The sequence below is a fragment of the Scyliorhinus torazame genome, chromosome 14 (genome assembly GCF_047496885.1).
Source record: "Scyliorhinus torazame isolate Kashiwa2021f chromosome 14, sScyTor2.1, whole genome shotgun sequence".
Classification (NCBI taxonomy): Eukaryota; Metazoa; Chordata; class Chondrichthyes; order Carcharhiniformes; family Scyliorhinidae; genus Scyliorhinus; species Scyliorhinus torazame.
The window spans coordinates 123,884,046-123,905,697 of record NC_092720.1 but is presented as its reverse complement, the minus strand read 5'-3'; the positions used below and the strand labels follow the sequence as shown (position 1 = coordinate 123,905,697).

Genomic DNA, 21,652 nt, shown 5'->3' with positions numbered 1-21,652 from the left:
GGATACCGCTCACGGTAATGAGCGACAACAGTCCATGCTTTTACAGCCAGGAATGGTCTGATTTTGCACAGTCCTACAACTTCCATCACGTTACCTCCAGTCCCCACTACCCGCAATCAAACGGGAAGGCCGAGAAAGGGATCCATATTGTCAAGTGGTTGCTGTGCAAAGCTGCAGACTCAGGCTCCGACTTCAACCTAGCAATGCTGGCATACAGGGCAACCCCACTGTCCACTGGGTTGTCCCCAGCGCAGATGCTCATGAATTGCACTCTGAGGACCACAGTTCCAGCCATCCATGTTCCAGACCTTGACCACCTCACGGTACTACAAAAAGTGCAGCAGTCCCGGGCCCAACAGAAGGCCGTATATGATGCTCATGCCACGGATTTACCTGAGCTGGCTCCAGCCGATCATGTTCGCGTCCAGTTGCCTGAGGGCGATTGGTCAGCCACAGCTGTTGTTGTCAAATAAGTTGCCCCGAGGTCTTTCATTGTTCGCATGGCTGATGGCTCCCTGCTACGGCGCAACAGACGGGCATTGCGAAGAGTTCCATGCCCACCACCTGACCGAAGTGCCCCGCCGCGCACGAATCTTCCTCCGGACATACCCTACCACGAGGCCACCGATCTACCAGCAATCCTGCTGGCCCATGCGACCACCGCGATGGCAGCGATCCTGCCTATCCACGTGCAGGCGGCTCCTGATCCACCTCTGCGGCGATCGACAAGAATTCGTCGCCCACCACAAAGATTGAATCTGTCGACTTAACTTTTGTACATTTTGTGACTTCATCAATTTAACCTCTGTAAATATTGTTTCATTTGCCATGTCTCTGCGCTATCGACGCCTTCCTATGTATATACGTTCATTTAGACACCTTTTGTATATAGTCAGGCATATATACGCACACCTTACTTAGTATTTATTTATCTAAAAAAAGGGGGAGATGTCATAATATCCACTCATGTATATAATGAGATGCAGACAGGCAGTGATTGACACACAGGATGACCAGTAAACACACAACACAGTGCAGCCAATCACCAGACAGGACACCACTATAAAGCCAGAGGGCACTAAGTTTCCCGCTCTCTCGGGACCCAGCCACTGAGACAGTCAGAGTCCACGAGCTAGCAAGTGCGAACACCATGCAGTAGCTAGTAAGTCTGGTCAGGCTACTACAAGGTCTCCAGTCAGTTCAGTATAGTGTCGGCCCACAGCTGAATATGTAAATCAGTTCTATCGTTGAATAAAACAGTGTTGGATCTTCTCCAGTGTTAGACGTCTGTTTCTAGCTTCCCTGCATCGAGTGCAGTCCACATCGAACCTACCTGCCTAACATATCATTCTCCACTCTCCTCACTGAAATTTCGCTCTTTATTCCCCACTCTCCTCACTGGAATTTCGCTCTTTATACCCCACTCTCCTCACTGAAATCTCACTCTTTATTCCACACTCTCCTCAATGAAATCCCGCTCTTTATTCTCTGTTCCCCTCACTGAAATCTCACTGATTATTCCCCACTCTCTTCACTGAAATCTCACTCTCTATTCCCACTCTCCTCACTGAAATCTTGCTCTTTATTTCCCACTCTCCTCACTGAACATTCGCTCTTTATTCCCACTCTCCTCGTTGAAGTCACGCTCTTTATTCCCACTCTCCTCACTGAACATTCGCTCTTTATTCCCCACTCTCCACTCTGAAATCACGCTCTTTCTTCCCTGCTCCCCTCACTCAAATCTCGCTCTTTCTTCCCTGCTCCCCTCACTCAAATTCCGCTCTTTATTCCTCGCTCACCTCACTGAAATCTCATTCTTTATTCCCTGCTCTCCTCACAGAAGTCTCGCTCTTTATTCCTCACTCTCCTCGCTGAAATCTCTCTCTTTATTCCCTGTTCCCCTCACTGAAATCTCACCTCTTTATTCCCCTCTCTCCTCACTGAAATCTCATTTTTTATTCCTCTCTCTCCTCACTGAAATCTCATTTTTTATTCCCCACTCTCCTCACTGAAATCTCACTCTTTATTCCTCACTCTCCTCACTGAAGTCTCACTCTTTATTCTCTGCTCTCCTCACGGAAATCTCACTCTTTATGCCCCACTCTCCTCACTGAAGTCTTGCTCTTTATTCCCCGCTCACCTTGGTGAGTGAAATATAAGAGAATGGAAAGAATCATTGCATTTGACGGTGGTTCTAAACTCACAGCTCACCTGAGATGTAGACCTCATTACGGAATGTGATACAAGCAAACTCCACCCACTTCTTGTTCTCGCTCTCCATTTCCAACTCTGTGATGGGCAACTTGGCCACTTCCAGGCGACTTCGCCGGAGAGGATCCAAACAGGTCACTTCTGACACAAACCTCTCGTCCTTGGTGCAGCCGCCGATTATCATGAAGACTTCCGACTGGAACTCCTGCATCCTGGGTTTCGTCCTCTCTGAAATGATCTGCACCAATGAGAAAATAAAGGGTAAGTATCGGGGTCGAGTTATTCCTTTCTTCTGAATTATCCTGAACCAGCTTCAAGATCAGAAACTTTATTCTTTTCTGTCACACCAAGGTTTCAGGCTCAATCATTGAGCCGATCGCCACTGTTGCCTCAGGTGTTGGCACCAGGATGGGCCTCAGATGTCAGCCATGGCTCAGTGGGGGGAGTTAGAAAGTTGTGAGTTCATGTTCCAGGAGGTTGAGTACATAATCTTGGCTGGCAGCGAAATGCCAGTTTGAGGAAGTGCTGCATTGTCAGACGGTGCCAACTTCTAGATGAGATGTTAAGCTGAGATCTGTCTGCCTTTCTCAGGTGGACACCATGGGCGGGATTCTCCACTCCCGCGCCGAAGTGGCCGCGCCGTCGTGAACGCCGCAAAGGTTCACGACAGCGCGAAACGGCCCAGATCCCGACCGATTGAGGCCCTGACAATGGGCTAGGATCGGGGCCGCGTCATCTACACGCACCAGGCCTTGTCGCCCGCGTAAAGGCGGCGCCGCATAGGTGACGCGGCCGGCACCGCATAACTGGCGTCATCCGCGCATGCGCGGGTTGGCCGGCGCCAACCTGCGCATGCGTGGTTGCTGTCCTCTCTAAGTCCGCCCCGCAAGAAGATGGCGGACGGATCTTGCGGGGCCGCGGAAGGAAGGAGGTCCTCCTTCAGAGAGGACGGCCCGACGATCGGTGGGCACCGATTACGGGCCATGCCACTTTAAGGTACCCCCCGGTGCAGGATCCCCCCCCCCTCCCCCCCCCCCTCCACCCCCCCACCCCCCCGCAGGCTGCCCCCCCAGCGTTCACGCACCGTTCACGACGGCAGCGACCAGGTGTGGACGGCGCCGAGAGGAACCCGCCGTTTTGGCCTGGCCGCTCGGCCCATCCCGGCCTGAGAATAGCGGGGGTGCCGGAGAATCGCCATTTTGGGTGTGTCCGGCGATTCTCCGGCCTGCGGCCCGCGGAACTCGACGGGGCTGTTCCCGCCGCTTGGGAGAATCGCGGGAGGGCGTCGGACCAGCGTCCCGGGAAATTTTGGCGGCCCAGGCGATTCTCCCAACCGGCGCGGGAGTGGAGAATCTCGCCCCATGATCTGAGGGCACTCTTTTGAAGAGCTGCATGGGGAGTTTCCCAGATGTTATAAAAACAGAAAGTGTTGGAAATTCTCAGCCAGTCTGGCAGCATCCGTGGAGAGAGGAGTTTCTGTTTCGAGCCCAGCATGACTCTTTTCTGAACTGACAAAGAGCCATATTCAACTCAACAGGCTATCATTGGGTGGGATTCTGTAAAGGTCCCACATGGAGACTGATCAGGAAGGTAAAAGTCCACGGGATCCAGGGCAATTTGGCAAATTGGATCCAAAATTGGCTCAGTGGCTGGAGGCAGAGGGTGATGATCAAAGGTTGTTTTTGTGATTGGAAGCCTGTGCCCAGTGGTGTTCTGCAGGGATCGGTGCTGCATCCCCTGCTGTTTGGAGTGTGCATTAATGATGTAGATGTGAATGTGGGGGGTATGATCAGTAACTTCGCAGATGACACGAAAATTGGTGGTGTGGTAAATAGTGAGGAGGAAAGCCTTAGATTACAGATATAGATGGGTTAGATAGGCAGAACAGTGGCAAACGGAATTTAACCATGAAAAGTGTGAGGTGATGCATTTTCGGAGAACTAACAAGGCAACGAAATATACAATGGACGGCAGGATGCTAGGAAGTATAGAGGATCAGAGAGATCTTGCGGTGTGTGTCTCTAGATCCATGAAGACAGCAGGGCAGGCAGATAAGGCCGCTAAAACAACCCCAGCCTATCAAGCTTCATGCCCCAAGTGTCATTGTGGACGGAATTCTCCCGCTGTTCACGCGGCGGGATTCTCTGGTTCCTGGGGTAGCACACCCCTGCCCATGGATTTCCTGGTGGCGTGGGGAGGTTTCAATGGGAAACCCCCATTGACAGCAGTGGGAGTCGGGAATCCCACCGCCATCAAACGGGGTGCCAAAATTCTCCGACCTGGCTGGCAGCGGGGCGGACTCACAATGGAGAATCCCAACGTCATTTTCCCTCCTTTGATTCAGTGATGATTTTGTGCCTTGAGTACGTTCCTCTGAAGTGCTTTAGGACATTTTACTACATTACTGGTTCTATCTAAATGCAAGTGGTTGATGGGATATCAGGCAATTACCTATGTCACCATAACTAATACAAGACAAATGTAATGCTTGTAAAACATATATATTCCTCTGGTGCAGTATTGAGGACAGTGCAATTAGCAAAGGAGGCACTGGGCAGCACGTGGTGCAGTGGTTAGCACTGGGACTGCGGCACTGAGGACCCGGGTTCGAATTCCAGCTCTGGGTCACTGTCCGTGTGGAGTTTGCACATTCTCCCCGTGACTGCGTGGGTTTCACCCCCACAACCCAAAGACGTGCAGGTTAGGTGGATTGGCCACGCTAAATTGCCCCTTAATTGGAAAAAAATATATAATTGGGTACTCTAAATTTATAAAGAAAAAGGAAAGGAGACACTTCCCTTAAAAAGATTAAATGTGTCTCTCCACCTCGATTAACAGGGAACATAGATGGGGCGAGAGATGAGGCTGGGGATGGAAACCTTGTTTTGAGGTCAATAGTTGAAACTGTTGTATAAAGGGTACTTATTTCAGCACAGTCCATAGAATACCTATGGTGCAGAAGGAGGTCATTTGGCCCATCGAGTCTACACCAACCCTTTGAAAGAGCACCTTACCTAGACACACTTCCCCTCCCTTTCACAGTAACCCTACCTAACCACAGCAAGGGACAATTTATTGTGGCCAATCCACCTAACCTGCACATCTTTGGACTGTGAGAGGAAACCCACGCAGACACAGGGAGAGCGCACAAACTCCACAGAGACAGTCACTCAAGGTCGGAATTGATTTGGGGTACCTGGCGCTGTGAGGCAGCAGTGCTAACTGCTACGGTGACAAGGTGCCCCACCAATTCACTCAAAATGACTCAGATGAGCTGTTTGTAGATTTTCCCTCTCACATGAACCACATCAGAGATTTCTGTCAGTACTTAACCTCACACAGTGTCTATTCTCTTCATTTGCTCTCCCCTCCCTTTCACCCTCATGCTCCATTTACTGTCTGCAAGAACTCCCCCCCCCAAAAGATCTCTCACACTGCACTGCACCCTGCAAATCGGAATACCGACCATTAAGCAGTTTCACCGAGACGCTCCCACATGCGCGGAAACTCTGGCATCCAGAGCGGGCAGCAAATGTTTTTCCCTAACAGGTCTTCCACGAGACAGCTCTAATTGTGTTGTTCCTCTGGCACTGTCCAGCCGCATTAACTTTATTTGTACCCCAACTCTTATATCATCCCCCACAAGAAAAGAAAACAGATTGCCTTTTCTCGCCCACCCCAGGAATATGTCCGACAACCTTCATCCTGCATAACAAGGTGAATACCAAGGTGATTGGCCAGTTGGAGTGTGCCACCATGTTCCGTGCAACGGACAGCTGAACTTGTTAATCAAAGCAAGTCAAATTTGGTCTCTGGGCAGTTGAAATCCTCCCAGCACTCCCAATGCCATATAGTTTAACAGGCAGTGATGGTAGATCTGGCTTGTTCTTATGGTAAACACCCTTTTCACTGCTTTAATTGTTTCAAGGCCACATTGCCTCTCCAAGGAGTTGGGTGGGTGGGTATGAGAGTGATTGACAGTGATAAGGGCCAATCACAAAGGCCCAAGCGGAGTACAGCTGCAGGATAGGGTCCCCCTTGTCCTCACTTTCCACACCACCAGTCTCCACAACCAAACGGTCAACCTCCATCATTTAGCCAGCTCCAGCATGATGCTACCACAAAACACATCTTCCCGTCACCCCAGCTGACAGCATTCCACAGGGACTGCTCCCTACATTACACTCTGGTCCTCTTCTCTATCATCCCAACTCCTCATTCCCCTCCCACGGCACCTCCGCTTGCAATCACAGAAGGTGCCACACCTGCCCCTTTACCTTCTCCCTCCTCACTGTTCAAGGCCCCAAAACAATCCTTGCAGCTGAAGCAGCATTTCACTTGCACCTCTTTCAATTTGCTCGACTGTATTCACTGCTCCCAATATGGTCTCCTTCACATTCAGGAAACTAAATGCAGACTGGGTGACCACATTGCAGAACGCATTCGCTCAAATCGCAAGCATGACCCTAATCTTCCTGTCTTTACTATTTTAACTCAGCACTTTGCTCTCATACCCACATGTCCCATCCTTAGCCTGTTGCAATGCTCTAGTGAAGCCCAACACAAACCAGAGGAGTAGTATCTCATCTTCCGATTAGGCACTTTACAGCCCACAGGACTCAACATTGAGTTCAAGAATTTTAGACTCCGACCTTTCTCCTCCATCTCAATTTTCTTTTAATATCCCAAAACATTTTTTGTCCCAATGAAAAAATTAATTCTTCCCCTCCCCCTCAGGGCCATCTGTCACTTGTTCTTCAGTTTTGCTTTCATTGAACACTGACTTTACTCTCCTAGTTCCCACCGATCACTGACCTTCTACTCTGCTTCAGCTGATCCACTCCCTTTTCCACCATACATAATCCATCACATTTCTCCCTCGCTTTAACTCTGAAGAAGAGTCACATGGACTTGAAAAGTTAACACTGCTGGGTATATTCCAGGAGCTTTGTCATTACGTTACCTCCCACCTTCAACTGCCCCTCCCCCAGACTCCTGCCATTGGTCACCAACATGTCAATGCCAAGGCTTTTCAACATGCTCCAGTTGTTGCTTTTGAGGCCTTCCTGGATTTATATCTTGACATTTTTGAGGCCTCGCTGATTTTCAGGCCTCGATAGTTTTGAGGCCTCGATGGTTTTGAGGCCTTGCTGGTTTTGAGGCCTTGCTGGTTTTGAGGCCTTGCTGGTTTTGAGGCCTCGCTGGTTCTGAAGCTCACCTGGTTTTTTTGCCCACAAGACTGCATTATCCATATTTGGATACTTTATTGTCCACGGCACAGAATGAAAACCATCTGTTAAACCCAGGAAACCAGATATTTATTGTCCCACAGATATCAGGATACATAATGGAGTCTGCTCAAAAAACACATACTCTGGACAAGATTCAGCAGGGACAGCCCAAAGTGGGAGAAGGAGAATATAATCAGGAGTGGGGATAGCATCCAGGAGCACTACTAACCAATTGGCTAAGGTCTTCATAGAATCATAGAATTTACAGTGCAGATGGAGGCCATTCAGCCTGTCGAGTCTGCACCGGCCTTTGGAAAGAGCACCCTACCCAAGCCCACACCTCCATCCTCTTCCCATAACCCAGTAACTCCACCTAACCTTTTTGGACACTAAAGACAATTTATCATGGCCAATCCACCTACACTGCACATCTTTGGACTGTGGGAGGAAACCGGAGCACCCGGAGGAAACCCACGCAGACACGGGGCGAGCGTGCAGACTCCGCACAGACAGTGACCCAAGCGGGAATCGAACCTGGGACCCTGGAGCTATGAGGCAACAGTGCTAACCACTGTGTTACCATGCCGCAGCTGTTCGACCTCAGACCTGTCCTGAGGTTCATTTAAACACAAGACTAAGCTATTGTTGTCCTATTACTGTATTTTGTCCCCGAATGGCCTCCTGCCAGCAGTAACAGCTCTTGTCTCCTGTGTTGTACCAAGTCCAGGTTTATTTGCTCCCGGTTTTGCTGGATCTTCTCCACCTCTTCGTAACCCTTTTCCCAGCAACTAATAGCTCCATGATTTACCCACATATGTTAGTGCTGCTGAGACGACAGATAAGCCTCAAGGATCACCACGACTTGCACCATTTTACGGGCAGGGATCATACACACAGAAACATGGTTCAACGTCTGTGTTGGGTTGCTGCCAAGAGACAGAAGAAGCAGTGTAGTGATATATCTTTCAGCAAAAATAAACTGGGTCTAAAATATCCCTGGGTATGTTCATGAAACTGAGCTCTTTTAATGACATTCTTTAACACCAAATAATTTGCACATCCAAAAATAGGAACGGAGATGAAGACTCAATGAATGTGGTATTGCATTTATCTTCTCAAGATAACCCAACCCATTATGCCCTTTTATCACTTATTTCCACTTGCTGTACTTTCCCCTCCTAATATATCCCTATAACCTTCTGTCTCTCGTTCTGTCTCTCTCTCTCTCTTACAGATAATGGGGGACAAGTTGGTCTATGTTGGCTGTGATCGTACGGCCTTGTCATGCTTAACTCAGTGTCGCGACAAGGCTGGTAAATCTCGTGAGAGGCCTCTTGCGAGATTTACAATGCTCGGGATGCTTCGCGAGGTCTAACGAGAAATCGCGAGACATCACGATCTGGATCTGGATCCTGCATATTTAAGTGTGCAGTTAAGCTCACTTAAATATGTTCGCACTGGAGCCTCCCAAGGCACTGGATAGAACGCCTGCGCCTCGGAGACCTCGCCTCCAGTGCCACCTGGGCCAGGGGGTAGACTGGCAGTGCCAAAGTGTCCAGGTGGTAGGTTGCCCATGCTGGAGATTGGACCCAAGGGTGCCCTGTCCTTATGAGGTGGGGTGAGGGAGACTCAAGGACCCACTAATCAACAAGTTGGGGCATGGCGGTGGGGGGGGGTATCCAGAAGACCCGGTGGGGGGGCCGTGAGATTGGGGCACCATCTAAAAATGGCAGCCCGATCTCTTCCTGTACTGACAATCAGGCTCAGTGTGGCCTCAGCAGGGCTTTCCTCACTTGAGGCCCCCCAAAAAAGCCCAGTTTAATAGCAGGGTCACAGTGCCGAGAAACACCCCGCTAAACATGCCCAAAATGGGCCTCTGCTTTTCCCCCCCATTAAACACCCATTATGTCTGGTTAAAGATGTAAAATGATTGCAACATATACCAATTTTTGGGTGCAAGGTCCTACGCCCAATATGCCTGACCGGCATGCCTGCTGCTTTGTTGATCTCCATTGTTTTTAGGTGTCCCTTTAATTGGACCAATTTAAATATGCAAAGATAAGTCCTAAGTATGTCTCAGGACCCTTCTGCAATATTTGTCCAAATCTAGGTGAGTGTGCACCATATATGTTCCAATTTTTTTCCCCCAGTTTCACAATGGTCTAACCAGTGATCTTTTAGTTTGGTTCTTGTAATAACCCCCGTGAGACCCAAGGGGACGACCCACTTGATGTTCCCATGGGGCTCGTGGAATACGAGCTCCCCCAATGAGGGGCTGAGGTCCAACAGCGGGGCTGGTTAAAACCCACCGATAAAAGCCAGGCAGGAAGGGAACATGCATCTTCGGATGGTCCTGCCTGGGGCTAGATGTATTCCCTGCCTCAAAGCAGCATTGCTTTCGTTTGTTGACTGAACCTTTCTATTTAAATCCTTCTCGGTACTCCTGTGACTCATCGTTCTGCAGATGTTAGGAGGTGAAGTGAGAAAATGATTAAGTGAGGATAGCTTGATGTGAGCAGAAGGCATTACGGGTGAGTGTGATGAGAATTTCCAAAGTTGCAATGGGGCAAACTCGTTGGAGGATAATGGAAAAGTATAACAATGAGCTCATCGTGATCATGTAAAAAATGTTAGAGCAATTTTCGGACGGAGAACTGAAACTATCTGATACAAATAAGGTTAGAACAAGAAATAAACAAAGGGAGCAGTTGAGGGGGTGTCAAACATGTTGGAGGAAGAACACACTGGGTATGAGATGGAAATACAGTCAAAATGGAAAAGCTATGTGTGCTGGATAAACTGAATTTGTGGGTTCAGGTTCGTGGATTAGAGCCCCCCCCAAAAAAACGCATAATGTATTTGAAAATCATTTGGATTCCAGGAGGTTTTGAATATCAAAGCAAGGTAGTTAGAGTCCTTTCAAATCTCAGGGTGGGGAGCCTCACCTCTGAAAGCAAGAATTGGTCAAACTTCAATATTGATTGAGTAGGAGGACAGTTTGTAGTTTCCTGAATCTGCCGTCTCAGCCGTGCGTTTTGCCCACTGGGAGCAGCAGGGAATCGGGCCCACGCATACTGTGAATCTCGGCCTAATATTTCTCACAACTCTGCACAGAAATACAGGTGCAAAAATTCCCCCAGAGAACTGAAGACCCAATGAAACTGGAAATCTTGCTTTATATTCCTTGGGGATGAGGCCGCACGAGGTGGAAGGGAAATCTGGTTAAAATGTTTGAAACACTGGAGGGGACTAGTAGGCTATGTGGGCCTGGCCCCATTAGAGTTAAGGTCAAGGCAGTTAAAAGGCACTCCAAAGGTTTCACCAAGCTGCTCGACTGTAGGGGGCATCACTTTCAGGCCCAAACCTTTACTCAACTGTCAAGTGCATAAACACACTTTGAGGGATTCACCAGAAAAAAAGTGGCTTTTCCACACTTTGGAAGTCACCTATTGCTCAGTTGATATCAGTTTATGTTGAAGCAGGGTTGTCTGTACTGTCTGCCCCAGCAGCACATTGGGCAGTGTCTTTTATCAGGCGAACCATCGAGAGAGTTCATTCTTCGCCACCTCGACTGACTGAATCCAACTATCAGACCAGTGGTAGCTCAGAATCAGAAGGATCTGGGTTCAAGTCCCAGTCCAGCACCTTCAACACACAATCCAGGCTGAGACTGCAGTACTGAGGGAGTGCTACACAGTCAGATTAGATCTTTCAGACTAGGTATTAATCTGAGTCCCCTCTATCCTCTCAGATGGACATGAAAATCCCAGGGTACTGTCTCAAAGAAGAGCAAAAGAATTCTCCCCCACCATCCTTGTTCAATATTCATTGCTCAACTATCACTAAAACAGATTAACTGGTCAGGTTTCTCACTGCGAGACACCAATTGGCTTCCACGATTCCCTACATTAAAACAGTGACTCTATGTCGTTGATTACAAGGCACTTTGGGATGCCCCTGACATTGTGTAAATGCTATAAAAATTGCAAGTTCTTGACTTCCGGTGGCGGCCATGGTGTGAGTGGTTGCATATTTGGTGGCTCCTGCTAGTGGTGTTTTTTTTCTTGACCTTTTCCCCGGTGAATAGGTGGATGTGTGGAGGAAAAAAGGTGCAGGAGTGCTGGTAGGAAAGAGTGTTCCACCAGTGCATGGAGCTGAGAACCAGAAGCAGTCGCAAAAGAGGGGAACAGATAGTAAAAGCTGGTGTGATGCCAGTGACACGCCTGGAGATGGCAGAGGGGCAGGGAGCGGCCCTGCTGGCTCAGTGGTCAATGGAGCAGCTGGTGGGCTTCCTGAACGGGACGTTCACCCAGCAACGAAAGGAGACAGGGCAGTGGACCCGATTAAGGCGGTGATCGGCCGCGTGGAGACGAAGCTGGATGCCCAGGGTCCGGCGATCCAGAAGATGGAGGGGTCGCGGGGGAACACAAGGTGTAACTCGCCTCGATGGCAGCGGAGTTGGGGGTTGATGCGGGATCAGCAGAGGCGGCTGCAAGAGAAGGTTGAGGACCTGGAGCATCGGTGGCGCAGGCAGAATCTAAGAATCGTGAACCTGCCGGAGGGAAGCGAGGGAGCAGATCAGATGCCGGCGCATATGTGGGGAAGACGTTGGAGAAGCTGCTGGGATCACACGACCTCTGGAAGTGGGTCGAGCGCACAGGGCGCTAATGAGGAAGCCGCAGGGGACTGAGCCGCCGAGGGCGACGGTGCTGCAATTGCACCGATTCCTGGACAAGGAGTGGATCTTGAAGTGGGCCGGGCAGATGTGGTGCTGCACCTGGGAGAGCAGTGAACTTCGAGCATATCAGAACCTGGGTGCAGAGATGGCCAAGAGGAGAGCGAGCTTTAATAAGGTCAAGCCGATGCTCTTCAAGAAGGGGGTGAAATTTAGGATTCTGTACCTGGTGCGCTTGTGGGTGACCTATGAAGGCCGGGAACTGTATTTCGGGACGCCGGACGAGGCGATGGAGTTTGTCAGAGACAATGGACTGGCAGGGAAGGGGGACATTGAATTTTGGAGGAGATTTGGCACTGTGTTTCTGGGGTTGGGTTGGGTCACTGTGATACTGTGTTTGGGACCACTGTTTTGCTTTGGGTTTGATTCTGTTCTTTGGTGGGGGATGGGGGGTTTGTTCTCTTTGATTGGGTCTGGGGTGGGGTTGCTTTGTTTGCACTAGCAGGATAGCTGAGCGGGGGGGGTAGGGAAATCGGGGGGGGGGGGTAGGATGCTAGGCACCATGGGCAGGGGCTACCAGGCTAGCTGGGAGGGCTAGTTCACGGAAGCGCAGTTGGGGGTGAGCAGGTGGTTAGTGGGGGTTTGGGATTGTTGTTTTGGGGGCTTGGTGGGGGGGAGGGGGGATAAACTGCTGACAGCGGTAGGAGGTGGATTGATAACAGTGGGTACCCGAGGACGGGCCTGAGGAGGTGCAGGACGCGGACTGGAGGGGATGCCGGTGATATTAGTGAACATCTATGCTCCGAACTGGGACAACGTCGAATTTATGAGGCGGTTGCTGTGGAGGATCCCCGACCTGGACTTGCATCGGCTGGTCATGGGGGAGGATTTAGTTTGGTTCTGGATCCGAGACTGGATCCGTCGGGTTCGAGGTCGGGGAGGGTGTCGGCAGCAGCGGAGGAGCTAAGGGGGTTCATGGAGCACATGGGGCGGGAGGGTGGATCCGTGGAGATTTTGGAGACCGAGGGCAAAGGAATTTTCATTCTTCTCCCATGTACACAAGGTGTACTCCCGAATAGACTTTTTGGTTTTTGATAGGAAGCTGCTGGCAGGGGTGGTGGATGTTGAGTACTCGGCAATAGTGGTGTCGGACCATGCCCCGCACTGGGTGGACCTGCAGGTGAGCTGAGGGGGGGGCGGCAGCGCCCACAATGGAGGTTGGACGACCGGTTGTTGGAGGAGGTGTGAGGAAGCCCATCTGGGGATATATGGAGATTAATGATACAGAGGAGGTCTGGGCAGGTAAGGTATGGGAGGCACTAAAGGCAATGGTCAGGGGGAAGTTTATTTCGATCCGGGCACGTAGGGAGAAGGCGATGCGGGTGGAGATAGAAAGGCTAGTGGAGGAAATCCTGCAGCTGGATAGGAAATATGCGGAGGTCCCGGAGGTGGGGGTGCTAAAGGAGCGGCAGAGGCTGCAGATGGAGTTTGGGCTTCTATCTACGGGAAAGGTGATGGGACTGTTGAGAAGGGTGAGAGGGGCGGTGTATGAGTATGGGGAGAAGGCGAGCAGGATGTTAGCACACCAGTTGAGGAAGCAGGACGCTGCGAGGGTGATCGAGAAAGTAAAGGACGCAAGAGGGAATATGGTATAGGACCCGGCGGCGGTGAATGGGGTGTTTAGAGTTTTTATAGCAAGCTGTACGAACCAGAACCTCCAGCCGGGGCAGAAGTGATGTGGCGGTTTTTCGAGGTGTTGGAGTTCCCGAAGGAGCTGCTGGAGGGCCTGTGGACCCCAATTGGGCTGGTAGAAGTGGTGGAGGAGCTGGAGGCAATGTAATCGGGCAAGGCCCCGGGGCCAGATGGGTACCCAGTGAAATTTTATAAGACGTTCTCGGGGGTATTGGGGCCGCTGCTGGTGAGGGCTTTTAATGAGGCAAGGGAGCTGGGAGTGCTCCCCTCAACATTGTCGCAGGCTTCGATCTCCCTCATTTTAAAGCGGGACAAGGACCCGGAACAAGGTGGGTCATACAGACCGATCTCTCTGCGAAATGTAGATGCCAAACTATTGGCTAAGATCTTGGCCTCGAGAACAGAAGGTTGTATCCCAGGGGTGATAGGGGAGGACCAGTTGGGGTTTGTGAAGGGGAGGCATCTGGCGGCCAACATCAGGAGGCTACTCAATGTGATCATGATGCTCCAGAGGGACGAGAGGTAGACGTGGTGATCACCACGGACGTAGAAAAGGTCTTTGATCGAGTGGAGTGGGACTATTTGTGGGAGGTCATGGGGCGGTTTGGGTTTGGGCAGGGCTTTGTGGACTGGGTCCGGTTGTTATACAAGGCACCGGTGGTGAGTGTGCGGCTGGACCAGGTGAGTTCAGATTATTTCAGGCTGCACTGGGGGACGGGTCAGGGTTGCCCACTCTCCCCACTACTGTTTATTCTGGCTATAGAACCATTGCCGATGGCGCTGAGTGTCAGGGGATCTGGCAGGAGATAGTCCAGGGGGCTGGGAGGGGAGGGGGGGGGGCGGGGGGGGAAGGGGGGGGGGGGGCTGGAGGGATTTAGAGATACTAGAGGAATTCGGCCAGTTTTCGTGATATAAATTGAATATGGGCAAGTGCAAGGTCTTTGCGATCCAGGCGAGGGGGCAGAAGAGATTGGGGCGATGCCGTTCAAGGTGGTAGGGAGGAGCTTTCGGTATTTGGGCATCCAGGTGGCGTGGGAATGGGAGCAGCTGCACAAGCTGAATCTTGGTCGGTTTTGGTAGAGCAGATGAAGGGGGACTTTTGGAGGGATTCGCTCCCAGCAGTCATTGGTAGGGAGGGTGCAGACAGCGAAGTTGACGGCTCTTCCAAGGTTCCTGTCCGGCTTTCAGAGCCTACCAATTTTTATCCCCAAGGCGTTCTTTAAAAAAGCGAATGCGGTGATCTTGGGGTTTGTATGGGCAGGTAAAACCCAGCGGGTGAAGAGGGTTTTGCTGGAGTGGGGACGAGGGGGGCGGGGGTTGGCTCTTCCGAACTTTATAAATTATTATTGGGTGGCGAACATAGCGATGGTCAGGAAGTGGGTAGTGGAGGATGGTCGATTTGGGAGCAGGTAGAGGCGGCCTGATGTAGGGGCACGAGTGTAGGGGCACTGTTAACGGCACCTCTGCCGTTCGCGCCGGCCAGGTACGCCACAAGCCCGGTAGTAGTGGCAGCCCTGAGGGTTGGGGACAGTGGCGGGAGCACATTGGGCTGGAGGGGGAGTCGGTGTGGGCACCGATATGTGGTAACCGCCAGTTCGCTCCCGGGGGTCTGGATGGGGGGTTTCGGAGGTGGCAGCGGGCGGAGATCGAGGGATTTGGAGATCTTTTTATCGATGAGGGCTTCCCGAGCTTGGAAGAGTTTGAGCTGTCAGGTGAGAATGGGTTCCGGTATCTGCAGGTGAGGGACTTTGTGCGGAGGCCGGTTTCGACCTTCCCCCACCTGCCGCCCCAGGGGCTACAGGACAAGGTGGTGTCGAGAGCAGGAGTGGGGGAGGGGAAAGTTTCAGAGATCTACAAGGAACTGATGGAGTGGGAGGGAGCCCCGATTGGGGAAGTGAAGTGAAAATGGGAAGAAGAGCTGGGTGTGGAGTTGGAGGCTGGATTATGGGAGGAAGTCCTGAGGCGAGTCAATGCATCCTCGTGGTCCACAGGGCGCACATGACTGCGACCTGGATGAGCAGGTTCTTTGAGAAGGTGGAGGATAGGTGTGGGCACAGTACGGGTAGCCTGCGAGCCACGTCCATATACTTTGGGCATGAAGGTTTTTTGGCAGGGGTTTGCTGACGTCATGTCAGAACTATTAAAGGTGAAGGTGGCGATCTTTGGTGTGTCGGAAGATCCGGGAGCCCAGGGGGTGAGAGAGGCCGACGTCCTGGCCCTTGCCTCTCTGATGGCCTGGAGACGGATCCTACTTGGATGGAGGGACTCAAAACCCCCGAAGTCGGGGGTATGGGTGAGCGACATGGTGGGGTTTCTCAAACTAGGGAAAATCAAGTTCACCTTGAGGGGATCGCTGCAGGGGTTTGCTCGGAGGTGGCAGCCATTCATCGACTTCTTCGAGAAAAATTAAGCTGTCAGCGGGCAGGAGGGGGGGAGGGAAAGGGGGGCATGGGGGGTTGAATAAGGTTAGGAAGACCAGTGGAAAGGGGGGCTGGGGAAGGAAGTCCTGTTTGTGTAAGCCATGTTGGCTGGGGTTTGTTATTGGGTGGGGGTCTTGTTTATCTTGTTTTGTTCCCTTTGATACCTGGTGGTTAAATTGTTAAAATTATAAATGCCTTAATAAAATATTTTCTAAAAAAGAATTGCAAGTTCTTTTTCCACATCTAAGCAGCACAAACTAGCAAAATCTGAAAGAAAAGGTTGGAATGATTAATCCAATAGGCTGACCTCATTTCCCGACAGGTGGTACATCCTGGCTTCTTGCAGCAAATGGAACACCTCTGGGTTCTGCCGAACAATTTCATCGCCTTCCACTTGCTCCACAAAATACCAGGGGTCCAGGAGAGGCAGGCGGACGTGCTTGAGGACCTGGAACAGCTGAAGCCGCCTCTCTGGCTCTCGGTGGCGCACCCAACGGGTCACCGTCTCGAACACCTGCTCCTCGTCCGTGACGTAGAGCTCGTCGCTTCTGAGGATATCTGACAGGATCTCCGCCGGCAGCTCCAGGAACTCCTCGTGAGTCAGCACCTGAGGGAAGTTCTGTATGATGTAATTCTCGACGCGCCTCCGCAGGTTGTCCAGGGCGTGTGTGTCGGCCAGCCTGAGGATCCCCACGCAGTTATCCGGGTGCAGCGCTTCCATGAGGAAGCTGGCGCAGGCATCCACCATCCGCGGGAACTGTCAGACAAGGAAATAGGCACAAGGTCAGTGTAGTATAAGAGTCTGACATATATTAGGTTAATGTAGGACTGAGTACACACAATGATGTAAGAGACACATGACCCTGATCCAGGGTCAGTGTTGTGTTGAGCAGAGATGTGTATAGACCGAAGCATGGAGACAGCTTCTAGGCTGTACATGGGCAAATAGTTCTAGCCATTAATAAAGACTCACAGTAAACCTACAGAAAACTATGGAGACTTCTTTAAGAGATACCGATCTGTAATCAACACCCTTCCAACAGTCAGTAGTCACAAAAAGCACCTCTCCGCCCCTCCCGCCCCCTCACTGTCTCTTCGGTTTTCTGTTCCTGCCTCTCCCTCATATTGAGGTGGCACTGTGAGTATCGGAAGACGAAGTGACCATGGGTTGTATCACAGCCAAACCCAATCTTGATGTCCACACAAGTATAATAGGAGTCACCAGTTCTGCAGGTGTTTTTTCCATAATCATAGGGCACTGAGGCCAAATGTAGCAGCCCTAGCACGACCTCTCTATCTCCCACCCCACCTCAATCCGGCACCGAGATCACCAAAGTAAAGTTTTGTTTATGAGAGCACCAACAAACGAACCAGTGGGCTAGGCTTCGAAAAAAAATAAGGTCCTACTTTCAGTATCTCAGGATGTCCCAAAGCACGTTACCACCATTAAAATAATTCTTGAAGACGTGTCACTCTTAGGATGTGGAAAACCCCAATTTAATGTCCGTGTTTGGGAAAGTGAGTGTTGACAAGCTCATGAACCGAACGCACGCATCCATTTTCAACGTGTGCATGGATTTCTCGTCTCATATGTCAGCTTGGCTCATTGCTAGCACTATTGTCTCAGAGAGAGAAGGTTGTGGGATCATAGCCTCAAACATGAACTTTAATGAATTAATCTGGGTCAACATTCACCAATTCAGTACAGAGGGAATGCTGCACTGTCGGAGTTGTCACCTTTGGGATAAGACATTAACCTGAAGCTCAATGTGTCCTCTCAGAGGACGGTGAAAGATCACTTTTATGAAGGGCAGGGAATTCTCCAGTTTCCTGTCAAGTACTTATCGCTCAACTCAAACCACCAAAAAATATAAATGCCCATTTCCCTCATTGCTGTGAGTGGAATCTTTCTGGTCAAAAATTGGCTGCACATTCAGTAAAGCAACAGAAACTACACTTCAACTTACAGTTTTGGCTCAGTGTAACCTTCCTGGATCTGGGTTTGAAGGTCCCACTCCATAGACCAGGCTGCTACATCGCTGCAGAGCTGATGGAGTATTGTACTGTCGCAGGTTATATCTTTCCAATGGGACATTAAACTGAGGCTCTGTCAGATCTCTCAAATGCAGAGATCCCTTACCGCTCTTTGAAGGACATTTATCCCCAGTGTCTGAGCCGATATTCATCCCTCAGACAACAATGCTAATGGAGGCTCCACGACCAATGAAAGTAAAACAGTTTGGGTGGGATTCTCCGGCCGCATCCGCCCGGCGACCAGGGAATCCTGCCCGAGGTCAATTGACTTCTCCATTGTCCACGGCTCGCGTTTTTGCGGCGGGCGGGTCAGGAGAATCCAGCCCTTAAGATCATTCCTAGGAATAATTAACAACTATAGAAAATTTGTATCAAATCTAGTAACCCTACTCAAACTGTTATTGTGCGGGAAACAAGCTTGGCATTGGATTCCAGAGTGCGAAAAAATATACCAGTCAGCTAAACATGTACTAAAGAAGTCAGAGTTGTTGGTACATTTCAACCAAAAGTTACCATTATAACTTGCATGTGATGCTTCAGTGTATGGTGTTGGAGCAGTGGCGTCTCATATACTACCTTCAGAGGAAAAGAGATCAATAGCTCTTGCATCACATACATAAACAAGTGCTGAATCAAACTATGTTCAGTTGGAGAAGGAGGCACTGAGTATTATTTTTGGTGTGGGAAAATTTCACCAACACCTCGATGGTCATCATGTCACACTATTGACAGATCACAGGCCGGAACAGCTTTTTTGGGCCACACAAAGGTATTCCTTCATTGGTAGCAAGTAGACTCCAATAAAGGTCTTTTCACAGAATCACAGAATCTACAGTGCAGAAGGAGGCCATTCGGCCCATCGAGTCTGCACCGGCCCTTGGAAAGAGCACCCCACTTAAGCCCACACCTCCATCCTAACTGAGTAACCCAGTAACCCCACCTATCTTGTTTTGGACACTAAGGGCAATTTAGTATGGCCAATGCACCTAACCTGCACACCTTTGGACTGTGGGGGGGAAACCAGAGCACCCGGAGGAAACCCACACAGACACGGGGAGAACGTGCAGACAATCCTCCCATAATCCAAAGATCTGCAGGCTGGGTGGGACCATGCTAAATTGTCCCTTATTGTCGAATGGTGTGCAGGTTAGGTGGGGATTATGGGGTTACGCAGATAGAGCAGGGAAGTGGGCTTAGATAGGGTGCTCTTTCAGAGGGTCGGTGCAGATTAATGCTCCGAATTGCCTCCTTCTGCACTGTCGGAGGTCTATGGTTCCATGATCCTGTGACGGGAAATGTACTGGAAATTTAAGGGGAGGATAGCAGGAAAACATCCTGAATTTAAACCATACATTTCCAGGAAATTTGAATTAACAGCAGAGTGTCTATCTATTGTGTGGGATAAGAGTAATAATTTCTCTAAATTTGTGACAAAGAGTACTGGAATAATTACATGAAGGACACCCAGGTATAGATCAAATGAGGGAACTCGCACGGAGCTACTTTTGGTGGCCAGGGATCAATACCCAGAAAGAGGAAAAAGCTGGACTGTGCCAGTCACGTACGCGGGTAAGGAACGCACCACTGTTGTCCCCATTGCATCCATGGGAGTGGCCTAAAATGCTGTGGCAACATCGACACATTGGTTTTGCTGGTCCATATGAAGGGCACACGTTCATGGTCGTAATAGATGCACACTCCCAGTGGCCTGAATTGGTCCTGATGAAATCAACAACCGCGGAACAAACTACTGAAAAACCTGATGGGATTTTCGCCAGATATGATAAACCAGAACAAATCACGAGCGACAACGGTCCACAGTTTATGGCTCAAGAATTTGAGGATTACTTAAAGATGTGTTTTATTAAAATCAGCACCCTACCACCCACCCATGAACAGTTTAGTGGAAAGGTTTATTCAGTCCTTGAAGCACGCACGGAAAGTTTCCAAGGACCAAGGTTAATTCCATCGCCCTTAAACAGTGTCTGGCGATATATCGCAGCAACACCACACCTAATTACATAGAGTTTCCCCAGCTTTTTTCCAAAAAAGAGGAAACTGAGAACTACCTTTGATCTTACCCCAGGTGACGTCCGAGATAGTAGGACATAATCAGCAGTCGCACATCATGAGAAGGGAAGGTAACTCGAGAAGATGCTTGTTTAAACAAGGAGAGAAAGTGTTGGTGTGCAGCTATACCATGAGCAAGAAGTGGGTTCCTGCAGCTGTGTTGGCTCAAACTGGTCCAGCCTCTTATACCGGACAAACGGGAGATGAGTTTTTGTGGAGACGACACGCAGATCTGCTGCTATCTACACGTATTGATGTGCCAGTGCCAGGTACAACAGAACCACCTCAAGTGGAAACACCATCCACGCAGCCAGATCATGTGACTGTGACATGTGGTCAATCCACTGAAGTAAAGATTGCCGAAGAATCCTCTGCTGCTACTAGTCTTCCTCATGCAAAAGGGATTGCAACGCCTTCGAGGATAGTAATCCACAGACAAACTTGAGATTACATCTAATGTCAAGAACAATCAAGTCCCTGAAGTGTGCAGGCAAATTGTGAGATTGTTACTGATGCCCCAACCAGTGGAAAGAAAGGGGTGTGGAGTAAGGCATATGTTAGGTGAAAAAGTTACAAAGAGATTTATTAAAACATAGGAAACGCGACTAGAAGTTGACATTGAGCCACAGGCTGGTCCACCAGCTCAAATGGAATAGGATGAATACTTGTCAAAGAAGAATATAATAAAGATACAGGGAAATGGGGATTAAAACAGACTGCTGAAGACTGGCACAATGGGCTGAACAGTATCCTTTGTTGCAAGGTCTAGAATTCCCAGTGTTCGAAGAGCCAAAGAAAGTTGCCAATTTCACTTCTACAGGTTGCTATAGGGGGCTTTAGCTGAACTCCCTGGAGAACAGTACAATCAACATGAAAAATGGACGGCAAGTATGGGAAATGGGTGTGACACTGGCCTATGGGTGTCCAAGCTAATGTGATAAAATTCCCCTCTGTGGCATCTAAAGGTTCCAAGTGAAATAAGTTGAGGCAGACTCAATCCAATAACTAGCAGGCAGGGAGCCAAGTACAAATCGATGCCAGTGAGTAATCTTACACAGAATATGAAATAGGAAATATGTTCATGTCGTTAAGTGTGTTCTTCCAAGGTTAACTCTGAACCATGTTGATCAAACAACATTTTTCAAAATCTTTCATGGGATGTGGGTGTTACTGGCAAAGCCAACATTTGTTACCCATCCCTAACTGGCCCTGAGCTGAACATTTCAGAGGGCAGTTAAGAGTAGACCACCTTTTGCTGTGGGTCTGGAGTCGCATGTAGGCCAGACCAGGTAAGAACTGCAGATTTCCTCCCCGAAAGA

General features: G+C 50.0%; 1 protein-coding gene across 1 annotated transcript in view; it reads right to left on the bottom strand.

The window, feature by feature from the left end:
- LOC140390002 (kelch-like protein 6) overlaps positions 1 to 21,652 on the bottom strand; it is a 66,438-nt gene that overhangs the window by 20,159 nt on the left and 24,627 nt on the right. The window contains exons 3-4 of the mRNA XM_072474764.1: positions 16,537 to 16,986; positions 2,212 to 2,449 (exon numbers count right to left, since the gene is read on the bottom strand). Coding sequence (XP_072330865.1) covers positions 2,212 to 2,449; positions 16,537 to 16,986 — 688 coding nt within the window. The remainder of the gene's footprint in view (positions 1 to 2,211; positions 2,450 to 16,536; positions 16,987 to 21,652) is intronic.